This window comes from Dasypus novemcinctus, chromosome 7 (genome assembly GCF_030445035.2).
Source record: "Dasypus novemcinctus isolate mDasNov1 chromosome 7, mDasNov1.1.hap2, whole genome shotgun sequence".
NCBI classification, from domain to species: Eukaryota; Metazoa; Chordata; class Mammalia; order Cingulata; family Dasypodidae; genus Dasypus; species Dasypus novemcinctus.
The window spans coordinates 3132138-3144191 of NC_080679.1; the positions used below are offsets into that span (position 1 = coordinate 3132138).

Below are 12054 nucleotides of genomic sequence, written 5' to 3' on the forward strand. Positions count from 1 at the left end.
AGGCTCTCAGGAGGTAATTCTTAGGCACCCTGCAGCTCTCGGCCTACTTCAAATTTCAGGCACACAGGCTCATAAGCATAGTCATCAGTATTAAAGGCTCATCATTAGACCATCCTTCTTCACTGGCTTTGCTCTTGCACTTGGGGGATTGTTGTTGTTCCATTGGGGAATGTGATTGAGCTACCCTGGCTAGAAACTCAGCACTCCCTCAGTTGTCATTTGTAACTGTAACTAAAATGAAAATAGCCAACATATATCTGAACATATTTAGGTACCTTATATACATACCCTGGAGAACTCTCTCCCAACCATGTGTCCCCCATAATTAACACTCCACACCAGCATTCCTTCCCTGCCATAGTTGAAACTTTCTGTGAGCCAAAACTTCTTCAAAAATGAAGCCTAATATATTGCCAAATTCAATTAATAGGAAAATGAAATAGTAGTGATAGGTTTAAAGATTAGACATAGAATATATACTAATTTAGGAAAACTAAAATAAAGTAAAAGTAAATTTGAGTATTAAAAAATGAAAAATATCATAAAACTTTCTTTTTGACATTTTGTCTTTCATCAGGAATAAAATATGGATTAGAGTGAACTTACTGGTATTCTACTATAGAACTTTGTGACTAGTAATGGAAGAAACTGTAGCATTGATCTGGAGAAAGTGGCCATGGTAGCTGCTGAGGGCAGGGAGAGGGAAGAAGAGGTGTGATATGGGGGCATTTTCGGAACTTGGAGTTGTCCTGAATGATACTGCAGGGACAGATGCTGGACATTATATACCCTGCCATAACCCACTGAATGTACTGGGGGAGAGTGTAAACCATAATATAAACTATTAGCCATGAGGTGCAGCAGTGCTCCAAAATGTATTCATCAAATGCAAGGAATGTGCCACAATGATGAAAGAGGTTTTTGATGTGGGAGGAGTGGGGGTGTGGGGGGTGGGGTATGTGGTAACCTCTTATATTTTTTAATGTAACACTTTTTTGTGATCTATGTATCTTTAAAAAAAAAAGAATTTAATGAAAATTTTTAAAAGTGTCCAGGAGGAGCCTGGGGGAAGGGAGGTGGTACAGTCCCCAGCTGGTTTAGTGTTGGAAGGGAATGATTCATTCTGTGATGCTGTGAGGAGGTGGGTAAAGGTGGGAGTACAAGGAGACAGGAAAGGAATGCTGTTCCTGCCTGATGTCCGCTGGATTTTGTGAGACTTGAGATGGGCTGATCTCCTGATGTGAAGCAGTTTGGGTGATTTCATCTATTTCATATATATTCAGGAGCCACTAGAAAGCAAAGGGCTGAAGCTACATAAATTACTGAGAAGTGTTCTCTGACGTCAAAATATTTGGTCTCAACCCCCCATACCCCTTGCTGCACACACACCTGCTATCATTGTCATATGGGAACAGCATTGATAGGATGTCCCAAGTGGAGAAAAGGCATGCAAGAGGAGGACAGCAAGGACTGTCCTGGAGTTGACTCTGGGACCGTGCTGGAGGAGAGCACAGGGGCAATGGTAGACTTTTGGCCATGGGGCTATCCAGGAACATTTATTCTAGGCACCATTGTAGAGCTATCGCAAGAATAGCATTGGCTTTATAAGGCAAGGGAGGGTCTGCAGTGGCCCTGGTAGCACACCCTCATAGCCAGTAGCCTGAGAACCTTGACCTAAGGGCAGCCTGCTCAGAACCTGAGGCAGAGGCACATTTATAAGCCTTTCCAGGGCTCTGATATACACTCTGGTGGGAGTTGGTTCAACAGAGTTTGTGGAGGCCATGGGAGTGTGAAGACCCCTCCCTCCCCAATATGCTGTGGCTGAAAATGGCAAGCCCCTGCCTTGGCTCCATTCATCCTCTAAACTCAGGCACTCTTGAGTTTTGCACTTTGGCTAAAAATGGCTCCTTCTTCCTTCTTGTTCTAGTTTTTCAGGTTTCTTTGGTTATTTTAATAGTTGGCTCCTTCAAAGAAATGTTAGAAATAGTTTAACCAGGTGTACTAAAAAAATCCTTTTAGGTTAAGATAACCTTGAATGTATTGGTTATGTTGTATAATTAAGATTTTATAATGCTACAACTTCCTATACATGAGCATGGTAAATCTCTATTTATTCAATTCTCCTTTTATGTCTTTCAATAACAGTTAAATTTTGATTTCTGAATATGTTTCATGTCATTTGTTATTTTTACTCTAAGATATTGCACAGTTGATATTACCCCTTTTTTATTACTTGTTAAAAAGCAGTTTTATTCACACACCATAGAATCCATTCAAAGAGTATGATCAATGATTCTCAGTGTAATCATAGAGTTGTACTTTCATCACCACAATTTTAGAACATTTTCATTGTTCCAAAAGGAAAACTCTATACCCTTTATTTCCCCCAAATATTGACTCTTATCATTCGTGTGATACCTTTGTTACAAGAAGAGGAAAAATATTAAATTAGTGTTGACTATGGCCATAGTGTGCATTGTGTGCATTTTCCCCCTTTACTCCCTATTATTAAGACCTTGTAATAGTGACATATTTTTGTTATATTTCATGGAAGACCGTTCATATATTTGTATTATTAACCACTTTCATTGTCCACAGCAAGGATCTCTATGTTATACAGTCCCGTATTTTATCCTCTATCTCTACTTCCAGAGACATACATAACCTAAACTTCCCCTTTCAACCACAATCGCACACAATTCAGTGTGTTAATTACACTCACAATAAAGTGCTACCATCACCTCTATCCATTTGCAAAGACTTACAATCAACCCTAAACAAATTCTGTACCTTTTAAACACAATTATTGAATTAAGTTAAAATTCAAAAATATGTCATGAAATAGCTCACAAATAACAAAGGGCAATAGGATAGACTAGAGACTCTAGAAACAGATCCACATATATATGGAATTCTTGGTTTATAACAAAGATGACACTGCATAGTGTTGGAAAAAACATGCTTAAAAGAATAAATAGAGGGAGTGGAGGTGGCTCAAATGATAGGGCTCCTCCCTTTCTCATGGGAGGTCCCTGGTTCAGTTTTCAGTGCTTCCTAAAAAGAAGACGAACAGACAGCAAGTGCAAACAAGGGTGAGGGGAGAAATAAGTAAATAAAATACATATTTTAAAAAAATGAGGCCACCGCTTCCACCATGCAGAGCTGGAGAAGGATCCATGGTCGAGAGGAGGGAAGACGAGGAGGAGGAGGAGGAAGAGGAGGAGGAGGAGGAGGCACTGGACTAGGGGGATCGTCAGTATTTACACAGACCACACGATGCGAGAGCACAAGCTTGTGGTCCTTGGATCAGGAGGCTGGGGAAGTCTGCTTTGACAGTTCAACTTGTTCAGGGAATTTTTGTTGAAAAATATGATCCAATGATAGAAGATTCCTACAGAAAGCAAGTTGAAATAGATTGCCAACAGAGTATGCTCGAAATTCTGGATACAGCAGGGATAGAGATTTTACCGCGACGAGTGCTTTGTTGCCAAGAATGACCAAGGATTTGCAGTAGTATGTGCTATTACAGCTCAGGCCACATTTAATGGCTCATAGGATCTGAGGGGCCAGAGTTTGTGGGTTCAGGACACAGAAGATGTTCCAATGATTTTGATTGGCAATCGGTGTGACCTGGAAGATGAGCGAGTGGAGGCAAAGGACAGGGTCCGAATTTAACAAGACAGTGATGTAACTGTGACTTTTCAGAATCTTCTGCAAAGTCAAAGATCAATGTTAATGAGATATTTTATGATCTGATCAGACAGATAAATAGGAAAACACCAGTGGAAAAGAAGATGCCTAAAAAGAAATCATGTCTGCTGCTCTAGGCCCACACTAGGCAGCACCTCTGAGCCAGATTACAGGAATGAAGACCTGTGTCTAATTGGCAAGCGCCAGCATTCCAGAATTCAAAAAATAAATCTGAGGAGGCTTCTCTTGTTTTATATATTATGCGAAGAATTTAGATCTTATATTGTTTTACACAAGTTCTCTGGAGAAAAAACATTGCTCTGTGTATATCTCTTGGAAAATAAGACAACAGAATTTCTCCTTTGCAACAATAGTTATAACAGATGTGAACATAAATATACTTGACTCTAATAAGATTATACGAAAGAGCATGGATGCATTTCAAATGTTAGATATTGTTACTATAATCAAATGATTTTATATTGGCCTTTTTATCATGATTCTTCTCTGTCAAGCCCTAAAAAGGTGAAGCTTCATACTTTACATCTGTAATGATATAGATTATGAAATTGCCCCTCAAGTCACTGCAGCCGATAACTTTTTTGAGTCATTAACTTCATTTTATATTTTTTGAAAATTATGAAATATCATTCTGTCATTAAATTATAGTTAAATTGTTTGTAAATAATGCTTAATAAAAATGGGTCTTTTATAGGAAAAAAACTGGGATAACTGATTTCTATGGCTTTCAAAGCTAAAATATATAATATACTAAACCAATTCTAATAATGCTTCTTGTATGTTACTGCCAGATTAAATTACAGCTTTTATGGATGATTAAATTTTAGTATGTTTAAAAAAAATAATATCAATAAAATAAAATAACAAATGGTCAAGGTGACCATATTGAAAAATAAAACTTAATCCCTATTTTAAAAACTACAGATATGTTAATTTCATGTGGATTATAAATATTAATATGAAAGGTTAAACAAAATACTTCTACAAAATAACATGGAAGAATAAATTTTTGGACTTAACATAGATTCTTTAAGCATAACAAAAAATGAAGTACCCCTAAAGGAAATGATAGATAAACTTAAGCTTATTGGGAATAGTTTGAAACCTTTTGATAGTCAAAAGCCAAAAAATAAACAATGAGAGTATAAATATGAAAGCCATAAAAGGTAGAAGGTATTTGTAGTTCATATGGTCAACAGAAGTATCCTATCCAGAATATATAAAGACTGTCTACAAATCAATATATAAAAAAACCACACACACAGTAAATAGAAAAAATGAGCAAATATATATACCCTCAGAAAAATAATGTCCAAATGGTAAGTATATACATGAAAAGGCACTTAGGCTCATTAGCCATTAGGAAAATGAAAATCAAAATCAAAATGGTCTATAATTACACACCCAACAAAATGGCTAAAATTTATACAAGAGACAATATGAGTTGTGCATAATGATGAGCAGGCACAGGAATGCTCATGTACAAAAAGTTCTTGATAACAGATGTCACTATAACCTTTCTGGAAAACTACTTGGCAGTATCTAAAAAAGATGAATATGTCCATTCCTAGAATGTTCAACAGATATTCCTTCAATACTGCAACAAAAGACATAAAAGAATGTTCAAATCAGCATTATTTAAGGAGCTCCAAATTGGAAATGACCCAAATGTACCTCAACATCAGGATGAATAAATAAATGATGATGTCTTCACTTACTGGATTACTACAGAGCAATGAAAATCGTGAACTGTTGTTAAATGAACTGACATGGATTAAACTCCCAAAGATATTGCTGAGCAAAGGGAGTCATTCAGAAAGGAGACAATCATGATGATTCTATCTACAGAAAACTCAAAATTAGGAAAATCCAATCTGTGGGTGAGGGTCAAGATAGTGGTTGACCTTGGAAGTAATGAGTGAAGGGAGCACTGAGGGGAATGTGGAATTTGATCCATTTATTTTCCTTGACCTGGGTGGTCAAGAACCTTGACTTTTGGACTCTGTGATTTTGGTCTATTTCTGTAGATTAATAAAAATTTTATGTAAACTTATATGTGTTTCTACTTCTTCAGGTATACTATCCTGTGGCATATAAGGGAGATGTGGAGGGTGGAGCTCTGGGGTCATCCTTTCTCAGTAACAAGAAGGCCAAGGCCAGAGTTTGATGGGGCAGGAGGCGGAAGGAGCCACTGACATAGAGCAGAATCACCATGTCCACCTCAGCTTGCCCACCTGCAAACACTCTGAGAGAGGCCCTGTTGTCAGATTGGGGACCCCACAGGCAAATTATTCCTACTGAGTAGAACCACTATGGGGGAATTCTGTGGCTATTTATTTAAATTATTTCTTTAAAATGATCTCCTTGGCATGAAAGATGGACTGGAAGAGGCCAGTGTGGCTGTAGGATACACTCATGGAGGCCCATTATGGGAAGGGAAGGTAAATGTTGTAAATGTTTCTTTTAGCCAAGTTTGATCAAGACACGCATATCCAAATTTGCTCCTGCTGAAACACCTGGAATGGCCACAGTTACTTTATAGATAAGAAGCAGAGGACCCATCTGCTGAGAACTCATTCGTTTCTCTCCACTCATTCTTGAGGTGATTTGGGTCCTGCTCCTTCAGTGGGCCTCTAGTGTTCTGGATGCAGAACATGTTGTCTCCATCTTGAATCTCAGTTTGCTATGGGCATGGTCCTTCCTCTCCTTTCAAAAAGGACTGAATGATTGGATTTGTTCAAACACAAATCCAGTAACATATTGATGTGAGGTATGTGGGGATCCTCCATGCCTGGTGTCACCTGAGATTCCCTCCAGCCCTCAGGACTGTTCATCCTCTCTCATGTGGCCGCGTGTTTCTGGCCCAGCCTCTGCAGTGCCTCTTTCACATCCTTGTTCCGCAGACTGTAGATGAGGGGGTTGAGCATAGGGATGACCAGGGTGTAGAAAATAGACATTACCTTGCCCTTCTCCATGTACTCCACAGCTGCTGGCTGAGCATAGATGACAAATGCAGTCCCATAAAACAGGGAGACTGTGGTCACATGGGAGCCACAGGTGGAGAAGACCTTACGTCGCCCAGCTGTGGAGTGCATCCTGAGGATGGTCATAGTGATGTAGCCATAGGACACCAGGACCACGAGTGTGGTACCCACAATGATGATTCCACAGAAGCCAAACAAGACCAGCTCATTAAGGGCCGTGTTGGCACAGGCGATCCGGAGCAGGGGTGGCACATCACAGAAGAAGTGATCAATGTGATTGGAGCTGCAGAATGGAAGGTGGAACGTGAAGCTGGTCTGCATGATGGAGTTGAGGCAGCCTCCACAGTAGGAGCCCAGCACCAGGCAGGCACAAGCTGAGGGGCGCATGGTGACAGGGTAGCGAAGGGGGCTGCAGATGGCCATGAAACGGTCATAGGCCATGGCGGCCAATAGGAAAGCCTCAGTTGTACCCAGAAAGAAGAATGAGAAAAACTGAGTGGCACAGCCTGTGAAGGTAATGATCTTGGAGGAGAAGAAGGTGGTAAGGGCCTTGGGGGCAATGACAGACGAATAGCACAGGTCCAGGAAGGAGAGGTTCTTGAGGAAGAAGTACATGGGGGAGTGGAGGCGGGCATCCAGGGTGATGACCACAATCATGGTGAGGTTCCCCAGGACGGTGACCACATAAATTACCAGGAACACAACAAAGAGCAGAGCCTGGGTCTCAGGGCCACCCTCAAATCCCACCAGCACGAACTCCTGCCAGAAGACCCCTGAAATGTTTCCATTGCTGGGGGGTGGCATGGTGCTGATGATGAACCTGGGAGGCAGAAGGGAGGCAGGAGACAGCAGGAGGGAGAAGGTCACAGCTGGACTGTTCCACGTCCCCCTGGAACACTGCAACAATTGGTGCCACAGTTTTCACTTAGCAAGTGAACAATAGAGACCATTGTACTTTAGGTGAGCTCAAGATACCTGAAAAGGAATATTTATTCTGAGTAATTAAATCATATATTTGCACTGGTCCTTCACTCCAGGGGAGTCTGAAATGTCCCTGTCAGGGTGAAGAGATTCCTTCCAGAGTTGAGGCATTCATGGTGTAAGGATGGAGTTTATGCCTCCCCCCACCATCCTTCTAAACACTGTCCTGTCTCCAGAGGTGAAGCCCTCTCCTGTCCTTGTATATGGATCCAATTTTGATCTTTCCATATCTTATTTTACTCAATAATTTGAGCGATATCTTATGGTCACTTCCTCTCCACTAGCATTCCATTGGGTCATTACTGAATCTCAGGCCAGGCTGGACACAGGAACTAACATGATGCTCACAAGACTAACATAATGCTTTCTGTCTGTCTGTCTGTCTCCTCTGTAAGACATTGAGCTTCATCTATTCTCTGACTCCATGCCTGATCAAAACAGCATTCAAACAGCTAGCTCTATACATTCTTGAAACCTTGGTGGGTTTCTCATGATGTCCATGTGTCAGACACGTCATGGGGAAGGTACTGGTTTCCCCAGGATTTAGAAGCAACAGCATGGGGAGCTATGGCACTAGCAGAGGATAGAATGCCCTCTCCTTGTCTCCATCAACCCATTCCCAGTCTCTTCAGCAATCTCCTCTGGTCCTGAGAGTTTTAGGCAGACTCCTCTCTCTTCTACTTTGTCAGCACAGTCCTTTTTTCTCTGGTACCACTGGATGCTTCTAAACTTTTTCTCCTCTCTGTCTTATCACAGCGTAGCTCACAGAGGTGGCTATGAGGGACTTAGTTACTGCAAAATATTCATGGAATCCAGTAGGAAACAGGAGGGAATCACACCCCAAAAGGAGGGATGGGTGAAGGATCCAGGTGGTAGTGGTGGACTGTCCTCAGGGCATTACAAAGACTCATGGTGGCTGAGCTCTACCATGGTAGAGAGGCTGCTTGGGGAGGCATGAGCTCTCTGCAAGTGGGGGGATGTAATGTGGCAGAAGATGCCCTCCCAGATGCTCCTAAACTGCATTCTCTAGAAGATGCTGTCTTTGGCCAGGTCATTAAGCACCCAGGAGTTCCAGCAGAAATGGCTGAGAGGAAGGGATAGATCATCTCCTTTCCTCTCCCAGGAGAGTTCCCCACCAGCATGGGCAGAGCGAGCAGTACTCTAAGCCGTGATGCCCAGGCCAAGCCACCCAGGACACTGGACACTGCTTGGACACATGAGGCCGCTGGGCATGCAGGGCAGAGATGGAGTGAGGAGTAAGAGGGGATTTGCCCTGCATTTCTCCTGGAGGTAAACCTGGGGTGCCTTTGTGGCAGAGTGGACCAGCTGAGTACCCCACTGTCTCTTCCACAAAATCGAGATGCTGGTAACCATGGTATCCCATCTGTCCCCCAAAATACCTAATTTCTCTTTTGCAATGACCACAGTTTTCACATTCTTGATTTTGTGATCAATCTTCCAGACAATTTCTCCTTATAATCCTGGCATTTGGAGTACTGGCTATTTAGGCTGTCTGAATGATAAGGGGAAAATATATCAGAATTTCCATCCACACATCCCAGCTCTTTGGTTTCATTTCTGAACCCAAGTTGGGAACCCCTGGGACAATGAGCAGAGTCTCCAGGTCCACTTGGGACAGCAGCCTATAGTAGTTCAAGTGTGAGCCCTGTGTGAATGTGATGAAGGACCCTGTGATGCTCTATCATGGTCTCAGCACCTGTGCCTCCCTGGTCACCCCCAGTAGAGTGAGGTCCAGGCTCAGCAGCTTTGCCCCCAGGTGGAGCTGGCCAGGTGCAATGGATGTGCCACAGTGATGGAAGAGGTTGTTGATGTGGGAGGGGTGGGGTGGGTGGGGCGGGGAGTATATGGGGACCTCATATTTTTTTAATGTAACATTTAAAAGAAATTAAAGAAAAAAAATAATAACCAAAAAAAAAAAAAAAAAGAAAGGCAGGATCTCCCGCCCACCCAGACTCAATGACTAGGGACATGTGCTGAAACAGCCCACAGAGGGTCTGAGCCCAGGTGAGCATGGGGGGAACTGCTCCCCATGAGCCTGATGCCCCAGGTCAGGCTTCAGGTTACATATGGAGAGCAACCCTGAGTGCCTCCTGTCTACACAGTCCTGCCACCCCCTGCACCAGGGTCTCTTTCAACTCCTGCATTCCTGATGGTGGGTGCCTTGACCTTACCTTTTCCAGATGATGGTCAGGATTCTCGGACACACCAGGTCCTGTGCGCTAGGGTTTCCGGTGCTCCTGACCCCTGGTCTGCATGATGATAACAGCCAACGCTGAGGATCACCCACCCCTCTTGGTTCATCCCTGCCTTCCTCAGCAGTAAACAGAAACTTCAGAGAGGAGCAGAGGTGGATCCCTAGTTTGCAGTGAGAATTGGGGCTGGGGGCTCAAGCTGCTACCTGTAGGCCCTCCTGGGTTTTCCATGGAAGCAGAGATTTGGCTCAGCTCAGCTCTCCTCATCCTGCAGTCCGGTGCCTTGTGGAGGCATCTGCACATAGGGCCAGTCTGCTGGGAACTTTTTCTCCCCCCTCCACAGCTGGGACTTGGGGCCTCATGTGGCCAATTAGGGGAGACCTGGGCCCTGCAGTGCCTGGGGCTGCCAACTCCCTGGGTCCCTGAAGCTGCAGCCCTGTTGCTAATTTACCTGTGATTCTTCTGACCTCCAAGATGGGGTGTGGGACGCCTGAAGTGATCTGGGTCTTCTGGAACTAAGTGTAGATGACTAGGAGGGGCCAACAGACCCCAGAGCAGAGTCCTTGTTCCCTCCCCCTTCTACTCCTCCCCCTGCTCCACCTCTGATGTAGACTGAGGAAATGGATGCATGGGGGCAAGTGTCCTGGGCAGCAGGACAGCCTTTCTATTCCAAATGAATGATTCTGACTCTTTGTGAACCCATTGATGTGGGAAATTACCTTCCCTTAAGGAAATTAGGGAGTTGTAAGACCATGTCTAAATTCTCCTTCATTTCTTCTTATTTAGTTGTGTTTGTAATTCTGTTTAAAGTTCTTTATTGAGAAAATTCAGAACAAACGCAGGCTTGAGGGAATTCAAGGAAGAAGGAAGAGATAAAATTCAGGGAATGCTCTCACCTTTAACCCCATAAACTCTTTCCCCTTGGCAATCAGATGAATAAGTTCCCAGAGGTGTGTCTTCAGGCTCTTGGGTTGTTTTTAGGGCATTTTTGTACAAACTTGATCACTCACAACATTCGTGAGTTATGCATCTGGAGTTTCCATTGACAACATTAGGTACTCGTCTTTCTACGTCAGAGCACTCATTTTCAAGTCTCCACATGTGCCTTTGCACATTACTTTCTCCATCCTTCCAATGATGAGGCCATTTCATAGTGAGAACTGGTAATTTCTACCAAATGGTATATTACAAATTTGTATACAACTAATAATAGAGATTTAAAATACATTAAGGAAAAACAGAATGAAAGAAACTATACATTCAAATCATGTTTAAAATACTACCATGCCTATTTCTGTTAGTGATAAAGCAAACAAATATCAAAATAGTCCTCATCCATTGGATTTGAATACACAGAGTAACCATGTGGCTCTAAAGAGCCGACATCCAGGAACTGCAGCACACATGTTCCCAGGAAGCACATAGAATGTCCCTGAAAGTCAGATATTTCAGACGGTATTTCCTCATCAGGGTATGTTTTCTGACACTGTAGTAGACATCAATAACCTACAATAACCAACACCACCCAGCAAAAGTGGGAAATTAAACAATACACAGTGAGGGACTCCATGGATGAAAAAATTATCACAAGAAATCAGAAATATTTGAACTAGTGACAATAAAAATGATGCAAAATCCAAATCTTAAAATGCAGTTAAGTTGGAGCTAGAGTGAAATTTATATTTTTAATTGCAAATATTACAGCAGAGGTTGGTTGGAAATCATTGATCAAAACTTCTATGACAAGCATGTAGGAAGAGAACAGCAAATTCAACACAAAGCATATAGAAAGAAACATGGAGATCAATAAATGAAAAGCATATATAAAAGAAAGTCAACGAAGTCCATAAATATGTTTGGGGAATTAACACAATGGATAGACATTTTGTAAGACTCATGGAGAGAAATTAGCATTTAAAACAATTATTATGTATTTTGTACACATTAAAAACTTAGTATGTGAACAACTTCATACTGATAATATGAGATGCTAAAGCCAATTGACATTGCTTGAATAACAAAAGTGCTATGATCCAACACTAGGTGAATCAAAATTGGGAAGATCAATTCAATAATTAAAAATTTGCTGCAATGAAATAGACTAAGCTTTATATTAAACTCCTCTGGAGAATATAAAAAAAGGACACACTCCTCAACTAATTAAT

At 42.1% G+C, this 12054-nt stretch overlaps 1 protein-coding gene and 1 pseudogene across 1 annotated transcript; one reads left to right on the forward strand and one right to left on the reverse strand.

The window, feature by feature from the left end:
* The first annotated feature begins 3276 nt into the window (after positions 1-3276).
* Positions 3277-3827, forward strand: LOC101437582 (ras-related protein Rap-1A pseudogene; annotated as a pseudogene).
* A 2724-nt stretch (positions 3828-6551) lies between these two features.
* On the reverse strand, positions 6552-7499 carry LOC101440159 (olfactory receptor 9S13-like). Its single transcript, XM_004479520.1, has one exon. The coding sequence runs from the start codon at positions 7497-7499 to the stop codon at positions 6552-6554; it is 948 nt and encodes a 315-aa protein (XP_004479577.1).
* Between the last annotated feature and the right edge of the window lie 4555 nt (positions 7500-12054).